Source organism: Canis aureus, chromosome 13, assembly GCF_053574225.1.
Source record: "Canis aureus isolate CA01 chromosome 13, VMU_Caureus_v.1.0, whole genome shotgun sequence".
NCBI classification, from domain to species: Eukaryota; Metazoa; Chordata; class Mammalia; order Carnivora; family Canidae; genus Canis; species Canis aureus.
This window is the reverse complement of record NC_135623.1, coordinates 42,410,069-42,433,958: the sequence shown is the minus strand read 5'-3', so window position 1 is coordinate 42,433,958 and position 23,890 is coordinate 42,410,069. Positions and strand designations below refer to the sequence as shown.

The 23,890-nt window shown below is 40.1% G+C and overlaps 1 protein-coding gene across 1 annotated transcript in view; it reads left to right on the top strand.

The window, feature by feature from the left end:
* LTA4H (leukotriene A4 hydrolase) overlaps positions 1 to 20,006 on the top strand; it is a 35,030-nt gene extending 15,024 nt beyond the window's left edge. The window contains exons 7-19 of the mRNA XM_077845895.1: positions 599 to 671; positions 1,139 to 1,279; positions 2,075 to 2,098; positions 2,562 to 2,632; positions 3,346 to 3,457; positions 4,232 to 4,376; positions 5,826 to 5,929; positions 6,373 to 6,443; positions 8,967 to 9,021; positions 15,161 to 15,256; positions 17,238 to 17,320; positions 17,983 to 18,087; positions 19,649 to 20,006. Of these exons, the coding sequence (XP_077702021.1) occupies positions 599 to 671; positions 1,139 to 1,279; positions 2,075 to 2,098; positions 2,562 to 2,632; positions 3,346 to 3,457; positions 4,232 to 4,376; positions 5,826 to 5,929; positions 6,373 to 6,443; positions 8,967 to 9,021; positions 15,161 to 15,256; positions 17,238 to 17,320; positions 17,983 to 18,087; positions 19,649 to 19,766 (1,198 nt within the window). The 3' untranslated portion in view covers positions 19,767 to 20,006. The remainder of the gene's footprint in view (positions 1 to 598; positions 672 to 1,138; positions 1,280 to 2,074; positions 2,099 to 2,561; positions 2,633 to 3,345; positions 3,458 to 4,231; positions 4,377 to 5,825; positions 5,930 to 6,372; positions 6,444 to 8,966; positions 9,022 to 15,160; positions 15,257 to 17,237; positions 17,321 to 17,982; positions 18,088 to 19,648) is intronic.
* Positions 20,007 to 23,890: the final 3,884 nt, after the last annotated feature.

The window sequence follows — 23,890 nt, the reverse complement described above, 5'->3', positions numbered from 1 at the left end:
AACTCCCATTTCCACCTCCCTCCATCCCCTGGTAACCACCCTTCTACTCTTTGTTTCTATGAGTTTGAATACTTGAGATAACTCATAAGTGGAATTGTTGAGTATTTGTTCTTTTGTAACTGGCTTGTGTTACTTAACAGAATGCTCCTCAAGGACCAGCCCTGTCGTAGCATGTGACAGGATGTCCTTCTTTCTCAGTGTGTTTCTTCTTCTCTGAGTGTTCAACCTTTAAGCATGTAATGAATTTTACACCTGCCCTTGATCTGGAATAGCCTCTCACTGGGCCATGACTGAGTGTCTATAGTTGTGAGATAGCAAGAGGAAACTAGATGCCCAAAGTCCTTAACCAGAGCCAGTAAGCTAATCTTTGGGGGCCCAGACGGGTGCCCCTTAATAAGCTGTATATTTACTGGTACATACAACAGCAGGACTGTATCTCAGAGGAGCCATGAAACCCCCCCTCTGTCCCATGAGCACATGGCACATCACACCACCACTACTGCTGTCAGGATTTGTACCTAGTACTCGAGCTCTTTTCTGGAACCAAGTAAGTAGATTATCGTGAACTTCATTTTTATCAAGCTTTTCAATTTTGCAGGCAAATTGGTCCACGAACATTGGTTTGGTCTGAGAAAGAGCAGGTGGAGAAGTCTGCTTATGAATTTTCCGAGGTTGGTCATATAGTTACCCTTTTTCATAATTGTGCTAGAGGATAGATTTAAGATTTTAAGTATGACATGTGATGGTGTTAGCGATGTGCTGATGTGCTAAGAGAATCAAATAATATCTTACTCTGTGTGGATTTGCAGTTGCTACATTTTTTGCATCAGTATCATTTAAAATGAGCATCCTGGGGCACCTGGGTGGCTCAGTCCATTAAGTGTCTCCCTTCACCCTAGGTCATGATCCAGGGTCCTGGGATCAAGCCCCACAAGCTCCCTAGCTAGCAGGGAGTCTGCTTCTCCCTCTCCCTTTGTGTGTCCTCTCTCTTTCAAATAAATAAGTAAATATTTTTTTTTAAAATACAGAATAAAATGAGCATCCTTAACTCATAACCTCCAGAGAAAGCAAATACACTTTGAAGAAGTTCATCATTGGAATGATAAAACATGCAAATATTTGTACATTAACTTTCTAGACTGAATCTATGCTTAAAATTGCTGAAGATCTGGGAGGACCATACGTCTGGGGCCAGTATGACCTCTTAGTCCTGCCACCATCCTTCCCTTACGGTGGCATGGAGAACCCTTGCCTCACCTTCGTAACTCCCACTCTGCTGGTAAGTGTGAGCTTGTCTTCATGCACAGCCAACTTCTCCCCACATGTGTATCTGGATGTGAAGAGCCTCAGGCATCTGATCATCTATTTCTTTAAAACAATATTTTCTCTTATTTATACATTTATCTCTTCTTCCTCATGTGACTTGCTTATTATGGTCATTTTCATCATCTCATTTTCTCAAAAGAAAATAATGTGGCCCTTAGGGGGATGGGAATATTACATTCAAGGTGTGTGGGGGCATTGGGGAAGGGGAGGCCGTGTCACAGCCATGTGTGGACAAATTCTGTATCCAGACAATGAAACTAGACCATTTACACTTGGCATGTAGGGACTGGTCAAACAAAACAAACAAAAACTCACTTTAGCATGTGTAGGGAAGGAGTAGACTGACAGTATACTATAATTTTATGCCTTTGTATGCTACTTTAAATCACTACAGACTTAAATATGCTGTGAGTAATTAGGAGAGAAGAGATACGTAAGGGAAATGAGAACGTATAAAAAAAAAAAAAACGGGAGTAGGAGAAATGTGTCCTGGAAGTTAATTAGAGATGGGTGTACTGGCCCTCCTGGTCCTATAAAAATTCCCACGATGAGGGGGAGAAAAGAATCACGCTGTTTTTTGAGTCCTGCATTTTTTCTCTTATTTTCTCAACACATACTCTGCTTTTAACCCCTTTGAGTGCCACAGTAAAAATACACTGCCCTATTAATGCCAGAATACAGCCTGATGTACGCAGTCCTTTAAATATAGTCCACAGTTTGAAAACTAAGGTGGTTTTTTCTTTTTCAGGCAGGAGACAAGTCACTCTCCAATGTAAGTTAAAATTTACCATTGTGGTCTTATCCTCAAAGAACTATTAAGTCCACTGATTTTTAAAATATCCATTGTATTGTTATGTTGGAGATACGGTTATAAAAGATAACTGGGAGATTGTTATGATATTAACAGTTAGATTTAATAGATTTCATAACATTTGATGGTCTGATCTCTTCATGTGCTTATGAAATAGATTTTAATGGAGTGATTTATCCATTTAGTATTTTCTAAATAATTTTGTTTCTAATTTTTTTAACTATACTTTTGTCTTTGGCTAAATTATGATTTGTTTGCTAAACTAACTCCCTGAATATCTCAGCTGGTGTTAAAAGAAAAACAAACTGAACGGTGTGGAACTGAATGAACTAGAATACTTACCTACGGAGTTATTTTAAAGTAAGGTGATCAATTCTATGACCGATCCCTTCCACTATTTACTACTGCATTATTTCCACTTCAGGTTATTGCACATGAAATATCTCACAGCTGGACAGGAAATCTAGTGACCAACAAAACTTGGGACCACTTTTGGTAAGATTTATTATTATTGTTTCTCTATTGGTCCTTGTTATTAATTTCTTTCCCTGCCTACCTGCCACTCTGAATTGTTTTGTAGGAATATTGCATCCTTTTTCTTGTTTTTCTTTGTTACCATCTCCTTGGTAGACAACTTAAAAAAAAATTCCACAACACTTGTCACAATGTTAGGTAGAGTAGGAGTATTCGGCTTGTGCTTATTATTTAGTTCCTGGTACAATCACATTTTAATAATGGGCACATAAAACGAGAACCAGGGCTTAATTTTCCCCACTGCCGTCTACTGGGCTGGGTTTCCCATTGTTCTGAATTGAATGCAGAGTAGCCACATAGGCAATCTGCTTAGACTGTAGTGTTCATGCTTTACAATTCTTTGCTCTGCAGAAAAGCCAAAAAGAAAGTACCTTGTTGACTAAAACATGTGTTCCTTTCGGCTGTGTCACTGTCTTTTTTTTTGTTGTTGTTGTTGTTTGTTTTTTTAATTTTTTATTTATTTATGATAGTCACACAGAGAGAGAGAGAGAGAGAGAGAGAGGCAGAGACATAGGCAGAGGGAGAAGCAGGCTCCATGCACCGGGAGCCTGATGTGGGATTCGATCCCAGGTCTCCAGGATCACGCCCTGGGCCAAAGGCAGGTGCCAAACCGGTGCGCCACCAGGGATCCCATGTCACTGTCTTTATTTTATTTACAAAAAAAAAATTTTCAGGTTAAACGAAGGACATACCGTGTACTTGGAACGCCACATTTGCGGACGACTGTTTGGTGAAAAGTTCAGACATTTTCATGCTCTGGGAGGATGGGGAGAACTACAGAATTCAGTAAGTGAGTCGTGCTTTGAAAAGCATTTCTCCAAAGTTGTATAGGCCTTCAAAAGTTTAGTTCGTAAACTAGCTTTAGTAAGTAGCAATAAGAAAGCCATTTTTGCAGGTGTGGAAAATCAGAGATACTAGTATAATATTCTTTTTTTTTTTTAAGATTTTATTTATTAGAGAGAGAGCATGCATGGGCAGAGCAAAGTGGTGGGGGGGAGGGCAGAAGGAAAGGGAGAGAGGGAATCCCAAGCAGACTTCATGCTGAGCACAGAGCCCGACATGGGGCTCAATCCCAGGACCCTGAGATCATGATCTGAGCCAAAGCAGAGTCAGACACTTAACCAACTGAACCACCCAGGCACCCTGGTAAATATTCTGTTGATACATACTAATCATTATCCTGTGTCACATCATGTTCATGAGCAGTAGGACCTCATCAAGTCTTTGTCATTAATATAGTCAGTTACTGAGTTTGAACTTTATTTGGTATATTTACATCATTTTTCAGTGCTTCGTCCTAAAGGCCAAATTTGATGACCACACATTGAAACATTTCTTTATTTTTTTGTAATAATAAAGAACATGGCACAAGTGGCCATTCCATTAACAGACTTTCAGAAATTTGTGCTAACATGCCATACAATTTCTAGTCTCTCAGCCTAAGTTCTAGACTCCCTTACAGTTATGCCTTTAGGTGAAGTAATACTCCCTTATTAGCTTGCTTGTCTACTAATGACCAGTATTCGTATTTGAACATTCATCTAATTTTGTGTCCTGCAGATAAAGACTTTTGGAGATACGCATCCATATACCAAACTCGTGGTTGATCTGACGAACGTGGACCCCGATGTAGCATATTCGTCAGTGCCCTACGAGAAGGGCTTTGCTTTACTCTTTTACCTCGAACAACTTCTTGGGGGCCCAGGCAAGTAGTTGGCATTTTCTGATTTTTTTTTAGGGCAATGTGAAGAATAAGGAAGAATTTTTAACGGTTGTTTTTGCTCAATTTTATTCTTTCGGTTCATTGTGTGTGCAGCTGTTGAAGAAAATCTATATCCTTTTCTAATGTGACCTCTCTACTTAAAACCTTGAATGACTGCTAAATTCAAAATTGTGTTGCTTGAAAAGAAAACTCATCTTATTTTAAATAAAACTCATCTTATTTTAAAAATTAGGAATAGTTTGTACTCATTGAAACAAAAATTGTGGGGATCCCTGGGTGGCTCAGCGGTTTAGCGCCTGCCTTTGGCCCTGGGCGCGATCCTGGAGTCCCAGGATCGAGTCCCACGTCGGGCTCCTGGCATGGAGTCTGCTTCTCCCTCTGCCTGTGTCTCTGCCTCTCTCTCTCTATGTCTATCATGAATAAATAAATAAAATCTTTAAAAAAAAAAGAAACAAAAATTGTGTAGTACAGAAGTTTGTAAGAGTAACAAGCGAGAGCCCCTCAGCCCTTTCCACTCCCCAGGTAACCACTCTTAGCAGTTAGGTGTGCATGTCTCCAGATCTTTTTCGAAGTATAAATAAAGAGACAAATAAATATATTGTAATTACAGGAAATGGCCCATTGGAATGCTTGTGTGGCTCAGTTGGTTAAGCACCTGCTTTCAGCTTAGGTCGTGATCTCAGGCCCCACATCAGGCTCCCTGCTCAGCTGGGGAGTCTGCTTCTCCCTCTGTCCCTTCCCCAGCTCATGCTCTCTTTCTCTCTCTCAAAAAAAAAATAAATAAATAAAAATCTTAAAAAACAAAAATGGATATATAAAATGAATTTATATATATAAATAATGATATACATAAAAATAACTTGTTCTACCTTTGTGTTTTTTTTTTAATTCAGCAATGTTCCACAGACATCTTCTCATGTCAGAACATACAAATCTACCTCATGCTCTTTAATGCCACCATAGTCATTCATAATATAGATGTGCTGAGTATATGTAACCTTCCCCTACTGATGGGGGTTAAAGTGTTCTCCTTTGTCTGTGGACTTTGAAGACCCTCCGTCACCCACACACACTTTTCCTCTCCCATATTGTTCTCCTCTTCTTGGGTCACACTGAGGCCATTACTTCTAGAATTAGTGTGTGGGCTCCTTCTCTGTTTCTTCATTGTGTTTTCCTCTTACTTGTAATGAAGATTTCTTTTCTCCCTTCTATCAAATTTATATATATTCTTCAAGGCCCAACTGAAGTCCTAATTCCTGTTTTAAACATTCTTCTACCACTAAACCTCTTATTGGTTTCCCTAGTCTCTGAAAATTCTCTGTTCTCCTTGGTCAATAGTACCTTACCAAGCATGCCCCGAAAATGTTAAATAGCTACCTTTCCATTAACCAACATTTTTTCTTTTCTCTTTTTTCTTTTTTTAACTCTTAGAGGTTTTCCTAGGATTCCTAAAGGCTTATGTTGAGAAGTTTTCCTACAAGAGCATAACCACTGATGACTGGAAGGATTTCCTGTATTCCCACTTCAAAGATAAGGTTGGCTTTTAAAAGCTTTCTTATTTGTTATGCCCAATATACCTGTATTTAATGGCTATTTGTTAGACTGATTTGAATTACTTAGTAGTAGTATTGGTTTAGAATTTAAGACTCAACCTTTCATTGTACTTTTTCCTGTTTAAAATGTGATCTCAACAACATGAACTAACGTGAATATTTCAGAGGGATCTTCAATAGTGTGTTTCCAGAAATTTATTTATTCAGAAATTTATTTTTTGTATATATTTAATTTTCCTCTTTTATTTAACAGAATGCTACTGATTAATAAAAATTTATATCGGAAAACAGAAATTATCCTGACATGTCAGTGTAGACAAAATTAAGATTTGAAGACCTAAGAGTCTGTTTTAGTTGTGTTATTCCCCCCCCCCCCGATGGAAAAGATTATTCTGTAGCAAACTTGGCCTTCTTTGCCTTCACAGGTTGATATTCTCAATCAAGTTGATTGGAATGCCTGGCTGTACTCTCCTGGAATGCCCCCTGTAAAACCCAAGTCAGTACTTCCTGTTAATGCTTTCCTTCTCATCCTGCAAAACCCTCGAGCTCCTCAAAATACCTGAAAGGGTTTTATGACTTCCTTAAACTGTTACTACTTAGAAAGTAGACTTCATAGGTGTTTGAACCTTGACCCTCAGGTCAAAAGAATCATTTCTATGATATTATAAATATAAATTCAGTTAATTGCAAGTAATTATGGAATGCCTCCTTTCAGCTGAAGGATGGTGATACAGAGGGAAGATATTTTCCTTTCCTTTAAAACCTTTGCAATAAGAAATAAAACTTGTATAAGTATTATGCTAATCACTACAGCAGGGTTATAAGTTGCCATCTCCATTTCCAGAAGAGGCACATTAGGCTTAGCTAGGTAAAATGTCTTAACCTAAGTTTGCACAGTATTCATTCTATTCAGAGTTGAGATTCATACCCTGGCAATCTTTACCCCTCCAGTATACTGCCTTTTAAACTAAATACCCTCCTCATATCAGAGACCTAAACTCTGGTCCTCCTGAGTCATGTAAGGATGCTAACTACTGCAAGTTCCTGGCTGGAACAGACTGTTCCCACCCACCTGCTGTACTCTTTATTCAGGTAATTCCAATCTCAGCCCAAGAACTGCTTCCTCATGGAAATATTCCTTGACCTCTCTGAACCACGTTAGGTCCCCATTTCGGGTTTCCTGGTGCTATATGAGGCCACTTCATTGCTGTCACCACAGCAGTAATTTTGATTTGTGTGATTATTAAAGTCTTCCTCCTTCACTACAATGAAGCACCATGAGAGCAAGGATCATATTTGGTTTTGCGTACTACTTTCCTTAGGACCTTGCCATAAGTAAAGGCTGCTTCCTTTCCTTGGGCTAATCCTTCCTTAGTTCTTTTCATGACAAACCAGAAAGAGACCAGCAGAAGTCCTCTATTGTCCTATTGGTCCTTCTGAAATCAGTGCTAAGGAATGTTCTAGTTGAAAGTGATTTACTGCCTGAACAATTTACTGCCTCTGATCCCATTTGGTCTTGAGGACAAACAAAAGGCTTTCCCTGAAGCCCACAGCCTGGCTACTTCACAAGATTAAATGGCAGCTGCTTCAAAGGAGGTCACTGCTTTAACCCCTTCATAATCTCCCCTAGGGCACAAACTCTCTTTAGCAGGTTCAAAGGTAACTTCCAATCGAAACTTATTTCATTTAGGTCCTCAAGGGCAGGTACCCTACCGTTCTCTAACAGAAACATTTCACAGAAAGCAAGCATCATTTATGGACAAAGACGTCTTGCAAGAATTTTTGCACACATAGTCTCTTCCATTGTTGTTGCAAAACATAGGACTTATTTTCTAAGTGGAGAACACACAGATTTCAGTGAAGTTCGCTTTGCTTCGTGGTCAGAGTTTGTTATTTCCATTTTCTTCTGAAGAGAGAGGAACAAAATCATCACATGATGTCGGAGTCTCCCTAGCAAGGGTCTCCCGTGACACCATCATTTTTTCCTGGTGTCTAGAACAGTGCCTGCCACGTGGGCACTCACAGATTTGTTGAATGATCACAAAGGTGGAAGGTTAGATAAGCTGGAGCAATAGAATGTAAAATCCACAAAAGCAAGGATTTTGCGTTGTCACGAGCACCTCAAACTGTGCCTGGCACACAGCAAGCCCTAAATGTGCTCACCCGAGCCCCAGCGCCTTCAGTGGATGCTGCTGAAGCATCTTCACAGACACGCGGAGGCATTCCCTCGGGAGGATAAGCAGGTATTTCATTAATTTGGTATCTGCTCGGATTTCCAAGTTCCCAGATGACATCAGTATATTTAAGTCAGGTAGAAGATTTCCTATTTTCAACACTCTGGAGTTCCTGATATTTGTTTATTTATTCAAAGGTTTTTATTTATTTATTTGAGAAACAGTGAGAGAGAGAACGAGCAAGAGGAGGGGCAGAGGGAGAGGGAGAAGCAGGCTCCCCGCGGAGCAGGGAGCCCCATATGGGGCTCCATTTCAGGACCCCAAGATCATGACCTGAGCCAAAGGCAGACGTCTAAGTGACTGAGCCACCCAGGTGCCTTTTTTATTTAAAAAGAACTTTGAGGAGTGCCCGAGTGGCTCAGGTCATGATCTCAGAGTCCTGGGATGGAGCCCCTCATCCGGCTCTCTGCTCCATGGGGAGCCTGCTTCTTCCTCCCCCTCCCTCTGGCTCTCTTACTCTTCCTCTCAAATGAATAAATAAAGTCTTAAAAAAAAAAATAGGGGATCCCTGAGTGGCTCAGCGGTTTGGCGCCTGCCTTTGGCCCAGGGCGTGATCCTGGAGTCCCGGGATCGAGTCCCACGTCAGGCTCCCTGCATGGAGTCTGCTTCTTCCTCTGCTTGTGTCTCTGCCTCTTTCTCTCTCTGTCTCTCATGAATAAATAAATAAAATCTTTAAAAAAACCCAGAACTTTGAAAGTGATGCTCTGTAACTTCAACATTACATTTATGGAAAAGCATGTACATTTTTATGAAATTTAACCTCTAGTATTTTTTCGTCTTTGCAGTTACGATATGACTCTGACAAACGCTTGTATTGCCTTAAGTCAACGGTGGATAACTGTGAGTACTAACGTGACTTTGACCACTTTTTAAAGAATTGTGCAAATCCATCTCTACTCAGGAAGGTGGGGGCAGGGAAGAGAGCAGGTGGGTACTTTACTCACAAACCCATGTATCTGGAGAGGTTATTCATAAGTCCAGTTCATCCGAAGTCCTCTTAAGCCAGCCTTCAGTGTGTAAAGTTACTGAAGGCTGGGGAGCAAATAGATACTGATGGTATTTGTTCCCATTTTCTTGCTTCAAGTCTTAAGAAAGGCATGCAAAGATATTTGTGTTTTCTCTTCCTTCTTTTTCCTCATAAATCATTTGTAAGACACTGCTTCAAATATAGTCCTTACCCGTACCAGATAAATCTAAAATGATCTTAGGCAAGCGCTATTGCCAACTGTTGGTGGGTGTTACTGTCCACACCTATGGAGCCTCCTAAAGATAGCTTGTTTGTGTACATCCTGAAACATAACCCTTAGAGAAACCAGCGTGAGGATGTGCCCTGGATGATGCTTTCGTGAAAAATAACATAAAATGTAAGAATAATCATTGCAGGGGGAAGAAAAGAAATTTTTCCTCTACCGTCTAAGTTCTTAGCTGAGACCTGTGTAACGAAAGGCAGATTAACAAGAGAAAAACACATTTATGAGCGTGTATATCTCGTGTACACAGGGGAGAGGCCCACAGAAAAATGAATCACTCAGAGGTGGCTCAGTATTCAGGGTTTGGTACCATTTCAGTGGGGAGAAAGAAAATAGGGGAAAATAAAGGATTTTTAGGAAAGAGAATGGGCTCTTAGAGGAATGGTGGGAGGGTATATAGCTTGTGACAAAGTTTGCCTGGGCGTGGTGGCCACTTTTAGTTTCCTTTCCTGTGATAAGAGTCAATTTTGCCTGACTGATCAAACTCCCAGGGGAGGGGATCTAGGACAACTGAGTTCCTTTGGAAAAATTCTATTTCTAGGCAGGTGAGTGCAGTTCAGAGAAAACCTCTCCTTGCCTTTCCTGTCTTTGAAGAGCCTACAGCTAAAATAATCAATATACTAAAGTGGCGTATTTGTGGGTAGCAGATTTTGCTATCCTTCATCCTGTTATCTGCAACAAATTTAGATGTTGCCTTTTGACCCTTGTTCCTAAAGTGTAGTTATATATAACCAATGCTAAACAGTAAGTGATGAGCAGCATGACAAGGACACAGATGAAGGAACAAGAGGTCACCAGAAGGAGTGGATACTTCCACCTGGGGAGGCAAGTGGGTTGAGGTTGGCTGCAGCATGGAGGAGAGCCCTGTCTAGAGGAGGGTGTTTCAGCTGGGACTGAGTATGCTTTGGGCACGGATGAGGTAGAGGAGGACATTCTGGGTGGGAGGCACAGAGTTCAAACAAAGGTTTTTTTCTTAAAGCAGCAACAAAACATGGAGCCTGGGTGGAGAGGTGAGTTCATTCTGGTTAGAGCTTAGAGCCTATTCTTCTGGTTCATCTTTCCATCCTCCTCCCTGATTCTGTCCACGGCCATTGCCACACTGACGTCCTTTAAGTTCCATTGAGGTTCATTAATCTAGTGTTCCTTCCTTCCTGTCTGCCAGGGCTACCCTCTCTGCTTCCTCCCCCACCCTTCTGTCCTCATCCCAGGCTAAGTAAGGCTTTCCTTCCTCATCTCCTATAGAATCCTGTAAACAGCCCTATCACACCATTTCTGGCTTGGTTTTTATTGTACTATTATTAAAGTACTCTTATCAGATTGGAACAAATCAGTGAGCCAGTTCAGTTAACCAGTCAGTTAACTGAAAACATTGGTTAAAGCAGGGTGTCATAAAAACTGATCATATTGAAGACATTTTAATTTAAGACATATCATTCAGACGTTGACTCTGGGGCCAGAGCTGTATGTCAGCCGCGTAAACTAAATTCTTAATGCACTTGTAACTTCCAATTTTAGTTTCTTTAAAGTGGAAATAGAATTTAAATACCTCCTTCTAGATTTTTCTGTTGTTCCCATCTTTTTACAGAGTCTGTAAAATCCATCCATTTACAAATTCTGTAGCAACATTTTTTTTTTTTTTGCACAGCAGCTTTTAAATTAAAGTTGACTTAGGTTTTCCAGAGCAATAAACTTAATATTTAGAGAAATTTCTTTTTCTTTCAGCACTCTTCTTTCATCAGTTTACCTTTTATCTGACAAGGTTTTCTGATTGCAACTACAACTGATATAAATACATTTGGAAACAATTCTAGCTGATGTGGTTAACACATAAATCGACACAGGTGGGAGGAAGAAAAACACAGGTACCAGAGGGATGGCCCACGCACGCTGAGCATCAGTTGTTCCCTGGACATGAGTCCATTCATTTTACATAAAGAGAGGGTGGAGCATATCAGTTAATCTAACAAGTGGTTTTAGTGGAGCTCACTTTAAAAAAGCTTTTACTGCATTTGTTTGTTTGTTTGTTTGTTTGTTTTTACTGCATTGTTTGTATCTGTTTCTTTCACCAGGCCATAAGCAACTTGAGAGCAGAAATTGTTTTTATTCATCTCTATATCCATCCACCTTTATTCACTGCTGGATAAATACATGAATTAGTAGAGGGAGAACAAGGTTGGAAAGATAAATTAGTTCCCTATTATAGAGAAGCTTCATTGTCAAGCTAAGGAATGTAACACATGATCTGTGAACAGCAGTGGATCCCTAAAGGTTTTGAACCACAAATGAAATGATCAGAGCTATTTATTAGGACCATTAATCAAACTGTGGAGTATAGAGGCTTAGTGGAGATGGGAAAGTCAGAGTTAGTAGGTAGGCCAGCTAGTAGTTCAGAGGAGATAGTAGCTCAGAATCAGAAGGCTTTAGGGGCTTGAACTAGAATAGTACAGGAGGAAATAAAAGATTTGAAAGATTTTTGAGGTTTAATTTTAAATAGCTAGTTAAGACCTTGAAAACTGATCAAATGTGGAGAATAAGAAAGTAAGTCAATTGGAGAAGGACAATCGTCATGTGGTGTCACTCATACAGGGAATATAAGAAATAGTGAAAGGGATTATAAGGGAAAGGAGGGGAACTGAGTGGGAAAATTTAGAGAGGGAGACAAACCATGAGAGACTCCTAACTCTGGGAAATGAACAAAGATTGCAGAAGGGGAGGTGGGTGGGAGGTTGGGATAACTGGGTGACGGGCACTGAGGAGGGCACATGATGGGATGAGCACTGGGTGTTATACTATATGTTGGCAAATTGAACTTCAATAAAAACAAATTTTAAAAAAGGAATAGAAAGCTCTGGGTTTTGAGCTCTGACAGCCAGAAGAAAGAAAAACAAATCAAGAGTAAGGCAAATCAGGAAAATGGAAACAGAAACCAAGGGTAAAGATATTGTCATTTCAAATAAAATATAAACATCTTTGTGAAGATTCTCATAACATCATAACAAAGTTAGAGTATTACTAACTCTTTAGATCTAGTTCAAGATTTTTTTGAGGGGGATAGAAACTACCTAGGCAGCTGCCCACCCAGCAGGCTCGTTGGGCACCTGTGTCCATCCACTGTCAATACTATGCCTGGAGTGGTAGGCCTCCCATGGTCAGTGTTGTAACAACAGGAACCAGAGGTGTTAAGTTATGATTAGATGATGGGTTTAATTACAGACGCTAAATAATTTAGAAAGGCATAATTATTTCTATGCAGGGAGGGAAATCTGATAACACATCTTGCCACAGATCATACTTCAGCTCTTCTACCTGTGTCTTGAGTCTGTGTTTTGGTAGTTTACAGACTTGTCATGGAGAAAAGCTAGAGATCCAGGGGAAACAGGACCTTTTAATAACAATGTAATGTGTTAGGACCTCTCTTTTCATTTGAAAGATATATTTCAGCCCACCTGGTAAAACTGCTCCTGCTCCTGATTTTCTGTTGAGATATTCCTTCAGGCCCAGCAGCCAAGGTGGATGATTATAAATAGCTCAGGATCAACAGTAGCTGGCAGGTCCAGGACAGACTGAAGACTAGCTGCAATCTATGTAATCACTAGTGATTACAACTGGTCCTCTTGTTGCCTTGTTTTATTGCTCAGTTGTTTTTCTTAAATATTAAATAAAAGCAAAAGAAAAAAGAGTACATCACCTATTTGAAGGTATAAAAATCAGTTGTAAAACAGGTGCCTGTGTACCCACCACTAACCTAAGAAATAAAACTTCGGGGGGCCTGGATGGCTCAGTGGTTGAGCATCTGCCTTTGGCTCAGGGTGTGATCCCGGGGTCCTGGGATTGAGTCCCTCATCGGGCTCCCAATGCAGGGAGCCTGCTTCTGTCTCTGCATTTTCCTCTGTGTCTCTTATGAATAAATAAATAAAATCTTAAAAAGAAAAGAAAAGAAATAAAACCTTCACCAGTACTGTTAAAGCACCCCTACTCACCCTCCCCACCTTATCCCCTCTCTACCCACCTTGCCTTCCCATTAGGGTAACCATTACCTTGAATTTTGGCTTATCATTCTCTTGCTTTTCATTTTTTTACCACTTATGACATATCCTTGATAGATAGTTTAAGTCTGCAGAGAATGAGGTCTGTAAGTTTTGATACTAAGGTATGGTTTCACAGTGGGATAGAAAGGAGAAGATGTAAACTAATGTATCTTTACAAGGATATATATTTATACATTACATTTTCTGGAAGGATATACAAGGAACTATTAGTACTGGTTACTAAGGAGCAGGACTTGGAGACAGGGAGCAAAAACAAAGGAATTTTTCATCGGGCCCTATTTGATTTTTTTTTTAAAAACATTGCATATATTTCTTTTCAAATGAAAAGAAACCTTAAGTTTATGTGAAAGACAGTAGGGAGGTTTCGCAAAAAGTTAAAAATAGAAATACCTTATAATCCAGTAATCACACTACTGAGTATATTTACCAAAGAAATACAAAAACATTGATTCAAAGGGATACATGCACCCCTATGTTTATAGCAGCATTATTTCCAATAGCCAAGATTTGGAAGAAGCCCAACTTTCCATCAATAGATCACACACACACACACAATGGAATATTATCAGCCATAAAAAAGAATGAAATCTTATCATTTGTAAGAACATAGATGGAGCTAGAGAATATAAGGCTAAGCAAAATAAGTCAATCAGAGAAAGACAAATACCATCTGATTTCAGTTATATGTGGGTTACGAGAAACAAAGTAAATGAGCAAAGGAAAAGAGAAAGAGAGACAGATCAAGAAACAGACGTGTAGCTATAGGGAAAAATTGCTGGTTACCAGAGGGGAGGTAGGTAGGGGGATGGGTGAAATAGGCGATGGGGATGAATGGGGATGAAGGAAGGCACTTGTGATGAGTCTGCATTATGTATGTAGTGCTGAATCACTATTTTGTACACCTGAAACTAATACAGCAGCATATGTTAATTATACTGGAATTAAAATTTAAAATAATTTAAAAAGTAAGCCTAAAAAAAAAAAAAGTAAGCCTAGTTTAAAAGAATCTAAAACTAGTTTTTAAAGATTTGAAAATACTTACTTTGATAAGTTTTATTTAATATTTCTTAATCATATCCTCCAAGATTTTTGACAGTGAATCCTAAATAGAAAAGTACAGGGGATCCCTGGGTGGCTCAGCGGTTTAGCGCCCACCTTCGGCCCAGGGCGTGATCCTGGAGTCCCAGAATCGAGTTCCACATCGGGCTCCCTGCATGGAGCCTGCTTCTCCCTCAGCCTGTGTCTCTGCCTCTCTCTCTGTGTCTCTCATGAATAAATAAAATCTTAAAAAAAAAAAAAAAGAAAAGTACAGACTTAGATGATTTCCAAGGTTAGGTGTGAAAAACAGAATGTGTGGGGATAGAGGGAAACATCAGTTTGTGTTCTTTTATGTTCATAATGTAATATTTAAGAAAATATGCAATTTGCTCCTTTTCCCCAGGTTTTCAACTTGGCCTATGAATTAGTTGATATGCTTTTGTAATGTCTTCTTTACTTTGAAAATCCACATATCTTGAATGGTACAAAGGATGTCAAAAGTTTCTCCCACTTATTACTATTTTTCACCATCTTGTGCATCCTTGTATTTCTTTTTCTTAATCTTTATTTTTATGTCAGATAAACCAATAAATATTATTAAATCATACATGAATGGAAATAACCAGGTAACATTTCTTTTAGGCCAAAGAAGAGGATTTAAATTCATTCACCGCAGCAGACCTCAAGGATCTCTCTTCTCATCAATTGAATGAATTTTTAGCACAGATGCTCCAGAAAGTAAGTACTAGCTCGAAACATGAGAAATTACAATGGCCATATAAGACAAGCATAGCATTTATGACAAACCCAACTTGGGAAAAATATTATTGTGAAAACTAACGGAAAAAAATAACTTATAAAATTAATCCATTTATTTAAAGACATTTGTTGAATGGTTATTATGTGTGGTATTATTGTGAACATGAGAATATGCAAGAAAGAAAGAAATCATGTCCTTAAAAAGCTTATAATCTAGAAGGGAAGGTCACACATACAAAATCTGGCAATAGAAGGAGGCATATTTTAGGTATCATTTGACAAAAACTTAATCAGTGAAGAACTGCCTTCTACCTGGCATCATCAAGGAAAGGTTTTGTGGGAGTGGGCTTGCTTTGAGCCGAACAGTGTTAGCAGAGGTGGAAATTCAGGTCTGAGGGAGTATCAAGCCACAGTGTTGCAAGAGTTAATGAAGATAAGTGGGATCAGATACGATGAATCTTGGATGCTAAGAATCTTAGATTTTGTTTTAGTAGGTAGGTAGGTAGGAAAGGGTCTAACATTTTTAACAGAAAAGTCATCTGATGAAAGGGTGAGTTATATGAGTCCACCGGTGGATCAACATGAGGAACATGGGTGGAGAAATTAGTTGTCAGACTTTCAGGACATGTCAGACTTTCAGGACATGAGGAAAGAGGGAACAGGCTAGATAAGCAGAGGTGAAGGGTGAGAGCCTGGGGTTTGTGACTGACTGGATTTGACTGTTAAAAGGAGTGAGTCCAAGCAGATTTTAAGGTTTCAAACCCAGGTAACTAAAAGAATATGTGAAATGGAAAGGAGAGGCTGCATTTTGAGAGGGAGGGAATGATGGGGTCTTTACTGTGACCCTGAAATGTGCTCTTGGGTCTCAGGACCTTGAGAGGGATAAAGAAGACTGGATAGAGTTTCCTATGGAATCAAAACAAAAAGAGGAGTAGGATTTAAGGCAACAAGGGCTTTGCAAGAATCCGTTTTTAGGGCATTAAGTCACTGAAGTTTCATAAATGTCTACAGCGCTGCCTTGTGGCCTGGGCCAAAGGAGAGGGAGGGCCTGGTGGGATATCTCCCGAATATGCAGGGCAAAAATTGGGGATAGTTGGGGGTCTAGGAGGTGACCTTAACCGGTGGACCTACAGAGTGGACTTGGAGTTTAACTGAGACCAAACGATTTGGGAAGGGTCTGGCACTCAGAGCAGAGATGCTTCCCCGAGAGCATGGGGTGAGTTTTGCAAAATGAGTCATGGTGGGAGAGGAGAGTCACCACCCACCTAGCAGCACCCCAGTCTCCCTGCTTGTCCAGACTGAACTGGTCTTCTTTCCTCACCAGATTTGCTCCCCCCTTTAGCATGGGTTAAGATGGGCATGGGAGGTTTACGAACCCCCTGCAATTGTATACAGACATTTGTGCTTATATGGTAAATCTTTCTCTTTTTCCTAAGGAAACCATCACTATTACTCATCAGGTTCTCAAAGGGATCTGTAATATAAAAGTTTAAAAACGGCTATTTTGTAGGGATATAGATCATTTAAAAGGGATTTCAGAGGAAATACACAAAGATAAAGCTGGGGGTAATCGGTGAGTTAACAATTAAGGGACTGTGGTTTAATACAGAGAATGGAATACATTTAATATATATAACGTATAAGGAAGGACTTGGAAGACTCTGGAAAGGATTAGAAAGTTAGTATTCATATGCCAAAAAGTCTGAGGAGAGTAATTCTCATTTAATTCTCTGTATACCTCACAAATTAAACTATCCTTTTGCTCCCAGTAGAACATCCTTATCCTGAATAAGTTTGCACAAAATTTGTCATGTGCATTTGTTTCTTTTCTTTTTATCTAACTTATTTTTATATTATAAAATATTTAGGATTTTAATCTGGCTAAGAATTTCTCTCCAGCTTCTTTCTTCCAAGGAATCCTGTTGAAATGATACATCATACTTCTTTATTTTGCTCTTAGGCACCTCTTCCATTGGGGCACATAAAGCGAATGCAAGAGGTGTACAACTTGAATGCCATTAACAATTCTGAAATACGATTCAGGTACATCATTTTAACTTGTCTCTGTGGAAGAAAGTAGAAACTTGTTTAAAAGGTGGAGAAAGGGAAAGCAGAGTCTGAGGCATACATGAATTTTAAGAAATCCTTGTGAAATTTATTGCACCTGTATAAACAGAGTAGCCTTTAAGGAATAGTTGCAACATCTGTAAGATGATAGTATTATTCTTTTTATTAGCATTTGTTCTAAGCTTCTCTTGCCATAGAAAGGGAGGAGGGGAAGGATTAGGAATCCTGAGGTCAATAGGCATTCTTCTACAACTAGCCAAGTCGACTCTGATATGGGAATAGTTAGAAATCTCTAATTCTGTTACGTGGTTAATCTTTCTTAATTCTGATCTGTAGTGTGAGTCTTAAACCAAAGTTTAATTCCTTTACAAACTGTATAGATAAGGTACACGAGCACCAACATGATCTAAACTTTTTAAAAGGTATGGTCTTCTTCAAGAACAAACTCCTCTTGACTTCTCCAATTACTGGGTTGTATACACAAGGATTTGAGATTCTCAGAAAAATATACAGTGTTGTACAGCATAAACCAGAATGAGATTATTCATCATTGCAAAAATAATATTCAGTTATGCCTATATATCCTGCCCCTTCCTCCTTTGTTCCTACCCTACACCCCCTAAAAATCCTTCTTCCAGATGGTTACGGCTCTGCATTCAATCGAAATGGGAGGAAGCTATTCCTCTGGCTCTAAAAATGGCAACTGAGCAAGGACGAATGAAGTTTACACGACCTCTGTTCAAGTAAGAACCAGCTGAGACTGTGTTTTGAATTTATATCAGGAAGTTGGGGGTTGGGGGGAGGGCACCCCCATGGGGTGGCTCAGTGAGCTAGGTGTCCAACTCTGGATTTCAGCTCAGGTCATGTTCTCAGGTCGTTTACATTGAGCCCCGCAGCAGGCTCAGCACTCAGCATGGAGTCTGCTTGGGATTCTCTCCTTCTCCCTCTGCCCTAACCTCCCTCAAAAAAAAAAAAAATGGGGATCCCTGGGTGGCGCAGTGGTTTGGCGCCTGCCTTTGGCCCAGGGCGCGATCCTGGAGACCCGGGATCGAGTCCCACATCGGGCTCCCGGTGCATGGAGGCTGCTTCTCCCTCTGCCTGTGTCTCTGCCCCTCTCTCTCTCTCTCTCTCTCTCTGTGACTATCATAAATAAAAATAAAAAAAAAAGAAAGAAAGAAAGAAAGAAAGAAAGAAAGAAAGAAAGAAAGAAAGAAAGAAAGAAAGAAAGAAAGAAAGAAAAGGAACGGGGAAGAACAGTCTTAGATGTTTTTCCTGTTGCTAAAATACGTTATAAAACACCATCTAGGGATGCCTGGGTGGCTCAGTGGTTGAGCATCTGCCTTTGGCTCAGGGCGTGATCCCACAGTCCCGGGATCGAGTCCCACAGCGGGCTCCCTGCAGGGAGCCTGCTTCTCCCTCTGCTTACATCTCTGCATCTCTCTCTGTGTGTCTCATGAATAAATAAAATCTTTAAAAAAAACACCATCTAAAAATAATATTTTTAAATGTGTTAAAGAATTTTGAAATAGGAATGAAGGCTTCTAAATATTTAAAATTGGAGGCAATTTTATTAGCTTTTTTACAAACATCAATACACATTACCAATTATGGGCCAAATTGGTTCAGACACTGGCAGAATGGAAGTAAATAGAAAATAATCTTAAGTACCCAGAAAGATATTTAATTTTTTTTAAAAGATGTTATTTATTTATTTTTTATTTATTCATGAGAGACACAGAGCGAGAGAGAGAGAGAGAGAGAGAGAGGCAGAGACACAGGCAGAGGGAGAAGCAGGCCCCATGCAGGGAGCTCGATGTAGGACTCGATCCCGGGTCTCCAGGATCACACCCCGGCCTGCAGGCGGCACTAAACCGCTGCGCCACCAGGGCTGCCCCCAGAAAGATCTTTAAAAGCAAGTAGGAGATCATTGGATCATTGGTGGGTAGGCATGGAGGGGAAAAAAGAGTCTGAAGTTATTTAAATGTAATAAGAAATGAGTGGGTAAAGCCAGATGTTTTTGATTCAAATGTTGCAATGAGTTGGAAGAATAAGTTGCTGGCCATATAAAGCAATGCTCGGTAGAGGGGGAAAAGTTGTATCTTGGCTATAAGATAGAATTTAAGAATATCTTCGTGAAGTTATTTTCACTATGGATTTGGCAGGAATTCGGAAAAATATATAACCATGACATAGATAGTCACGATTAATCTTTTCGTTTACTTCACAAGTATAATGGAATTATACTTGCCAAATAAAATATTACTTGCCAAAATAAGTCATTATCCATCTTTCTTCCCCCACCAGGGACCTTGCTGCCTTTGACAAGTCTCATCATCAAGCCGTCTGTACCTACCAAGAACACAGAGCAAGTATGCACCCTGTGACGGCCATGCTGGTGGGGAAAGATTTAAAAGTGGATTAAGGACCTACCAATTGCTGATTTCAGACATTTCTCTTTTTTAAACAGAATTCACTAAGAAATATAAAAGTTCAGCTCATATTGTAACTAAAAATGTTGTTTTCATTTTGGCTTTTTATTGCTTTGTCAGTGATTTTCATAAATAAATCTGAGCACCACCCTTCCCCTACCCCCAACCAGTGGCATGTTCTTTATAAAGTGCATTTTAACAAAATTAAATCTTTTAATTTTGTGGATGTAAAATTTCTCGTTAGTTACATATTTATTTTTCCCAGCACAATCACAAGAATGTCAGCATATTATTTACCTGGGATTTTTAAGTTCTTTCACTTGACTCTACTGTGTGCCAAAAATTCAAGATGACTAGAGTATTGCTTTTTAAACAACATGAGCACTCAGTTGGATTTGCTCACCCAGCCACACAGCAGGTGTAGTATAAACACACTTTCCAAAATGTATAAACTCTAATGGGAATACTCTGCTGTCTGTTCAACCTGATTCGTCTCCTTACTGGTCATCAAATATCCTTCACCCACATAGAGCATACAGCGCACAGAAGGAAATAATACAATTATAATATCTATTATGCACACATATAATACATACTGAAAACAACAGAACAACTTGAACTAAATAAGAGAGTAACAAAGCATCCCAAGAGCATAGTACCCCAGGGCGACTCTGGGAAACACAGTTGTATTAAGGATTCTTGATTGTAAGTGACAAAACCCAAAGGATTACAAGTCAGAAAAGGAAGAGGAGGATTATTTTAAGGACACCTAAGGGGGGGGGGGGGTGTCAAAACCCATGGACACGCAGAAGAGGACTGAAACCCAGAATTGTCAAGCAAGCAATACTCTCTCTTGTCTCTCATTTCTGCTACCCTACTCCACACCATAGAGTCTGGCTACCCTCCGGCTTTGCTACTGTAAATGGTTCTTATCACATGGGAAGATTGTCTCAATTCCAAATTCTTTTTATTATTATTTTATTATATATATATATTTTTTATTGGAGTTTGATTTGCCAACATATAGCACCCAGTGCTCATCCCGTCAAGTGCTCCCTTCAGTGCCCGTCACCCAGTCACCCCGTCACCCCATTCTCCCACCCACCTCCATTATATGCTTTCAATTTCAAATTCTCAGAGGGAAGACTCTGACCCAGCTTGGGTCCACCCCTGGCTAAATAAACTTTAGCAAGAGGAATGGTGTCTTAGAGTATAAATGTGGGAGGGGCTGTCATTAAATACCCAAAACGAATGCTGATGCAGTGACAGAAATCTTAAAATAGAAGCAAACACTCTGAATAGTATCAAACCAATTCTTGTCTGTCAATATAATCCTGAGCTGCTTCTTTGCAGTCTTCTATCTTTCTGGACACATCTACACCACAGCGATTCTACTTCTCAAGGCTTGGCTCTCACTTGTCTTTCATGGCAGGAAGACCACAGGAGAGAGTTCAGCTCACACCCCTGGTACATAATCAGGTTCTAAGTGATTAGACTGAAGCAAATCCACGAACCCAAATGATGCTTTTGAGGGCTACTCCGCCCCATAAGCTTTCCCCCCACTTCAGGCTAATGTCACATTTCAGTGATCATGGATGAAGGAGCCCGGAAGTGAACTGGGGCCCAGGCAGTGAAGGATGCTATGAAGAAAGTAGAGGGCACTAGAGACACACATCAGCACAGGTTTACCTGGGGCCAGCTCAGTGGAGTCCATGTTTATAAACTGCAACTAATAAGTATATGTTGAATATGTTTATGCCAGGCCAGGATATACACATAATTTCTGGGTGAACAAAGATAAGTAATTTCTAAATATGGCTGAAGAAGAAATATGCTAAAGCAACCTAGGGAAGGGCCACTTAACCAAAGGGTTTAGGGAATGCCTCCTGGGGAAGAGAAGGCCTACACAGAGTCTTACGAGATAAGAGATCTGGCTAAGCAAAGGAAGTTGGAAGTGTGTTCCAAATGGATATAAAGGTATAGACTTATGAGATCTTTGGATCCTAAATTTGGACAGTGAAAGTAGCTGGCTCTGCTCCACAGTGTTTAGAGCACGAACTTGGAATCTCCAAACTCACATTGCTGGGAGGTGGTATTATCTGGAGGTTTCTTCCCTCACATGTCTGATGTCTGGCCTGAGATTACGCAAAAGCTGGGCTCAGCCGAGAGACTGAGCACCCTAGTAGTTTGGGTTTTCTCACAGCACAGTGGATATTTGGACTTCTTATTAGTCTTCTGTGTAAGTGCATCAATTACCAGAAAGTAGCACCAGGAAGGCAGAGAATGTATCCTCTTTCATTCCCAGCACCTAGCATAGCATCATGCTTGGGATACAACAGGTGTTCAAGAAATATCTGTTAGTTGAGTGAATGGAGAAGGGTAGAAAGTTTAGGTGCTTCACATCTAAGGGCCTTGGTTTTCTCAGAGATGTAAAAGGTAAGATCCTCCTTTGAAAATTAGAGTGAATGGATGTTAATTGGGGTGAATATTTTAGAAACTTGCTGAGCACAGAGGGGCAAGTAAAAGGATAGCACCATGATGCGCACGATCACAGAACTTTCTGTAGCCTTCCACCAGGGTGAACACAGAAGTTTATTGTGATGACCCAGGGGTGGAGTTTTACTCTGTGCAAGCATAGGTTTAGGGTTATAAAAGGATTTCAAAGTGCTGGAAAAAAGAGTGGCCCAGGTAAGTAGCTAGGACACCAGCTTCCTAGGAAAGAAAGTGAGGAAGCTGGTGGGAAATGGAGGGAAGGAGGAGCCAACCAGAGGTCAAGTCCAAGGGCAAAAATGACTCCAGTAAGGGGAGAACTGCAAGGCTAGAAGGTCGTAGTCATAAGGAGGGGTACTGGAATTTAAGATTTCTTATGTGCATCAAATTCAGGTGGTAGCCAATGAGAAAGCATCTCACACCAGTGAGGAGAGCTAAAATTAACAAGACAGGAAATAAATGTTAGTGAGGATGCAAAGAAACCTTCATGCACTGTTGGTGGGAATGCAAGCTGGTGCAGCCACTCTGGAAAACGGTGGGGAGGTTCTTCAGGAAGTTGAAAATAGAGCTACCTTACAACCTGGCAATTGCACTACTGGGGATTTACCCCATAGATAGTGAAACGCCAGAACACCTGCACCCCAGTGTTCATAGCAGCTATGTCCACAATAGCCAAAATGTGGAAGGAGCCACGATGTCCTTCGACAGATGAATGGATAAAGAAGATGTGATCTATATATACAATGGAATATTACTCAGCCATTAGGACAAATATCTACCATTTGCTTTGATGTGGATGGAACTAGAGGGTATGATGCTGAGTGAAATAAGTCAATCGGAGAAGGACAATCATCATATGGTTTCACTCATATGTGGAATATGAGAAATAGTGAAAGGGATTGTAAGGGAGAGGAGGGGAACTGAGTGGGAAAAATTAGAGAGGGAGACAAACCATGAGAGACTCCTAACTCTGGGAAACAAACATAAGGTTGCAGAAGGGGAGGAGGGTAGGGTAGGGGGATGGGGTAACTGGGTGACAGGCACTAAGGAGGGCACTTGATGGGATGAGCACTGGGTGTTACACTATATGTTGGCAAATTGAATTTAAATAAAATCTATAATAATAATTAAAACAAAATTCAGGTGGAGACAAATTCCAGGGTGTGGTCAGGATATAAGTTTCAGTAAGTCTCAAGGACTTACTGTAGTCCTTTTTTGTACACTTCCTACAAAGCTGTCAGGAAAAGAGAGATTCTGGGTGTTGGTGTTTTCTGTGAACTGTGTCTCTATTCCCAACACAAGTGAGTTTTAGTGGAAACACATGTCAAGATCTTCCCATTGCAATAACCACATGTCCAGAAACTGGCTTAACTACTAAAATGCTGCTTAGTTAAAACAGTGCCAACATTACTTTGATTCCTTTTTCATGCTTTTCAGAGTACCTTAATCTACCAGTAACGAATTGGGTGCAGGGAGCAGTTAACTGTATTAAAGATGCTTAACTGGATTAGAGATAGCCATGTCTCAAGGTGAAAGAACTTTTTTTTTTTTTTATGAAAGAGCATTTAGAAGGCAAAATAGGTATACAGAGCATTCAAGTGCAAATGATGTAATCACAAACACTTCC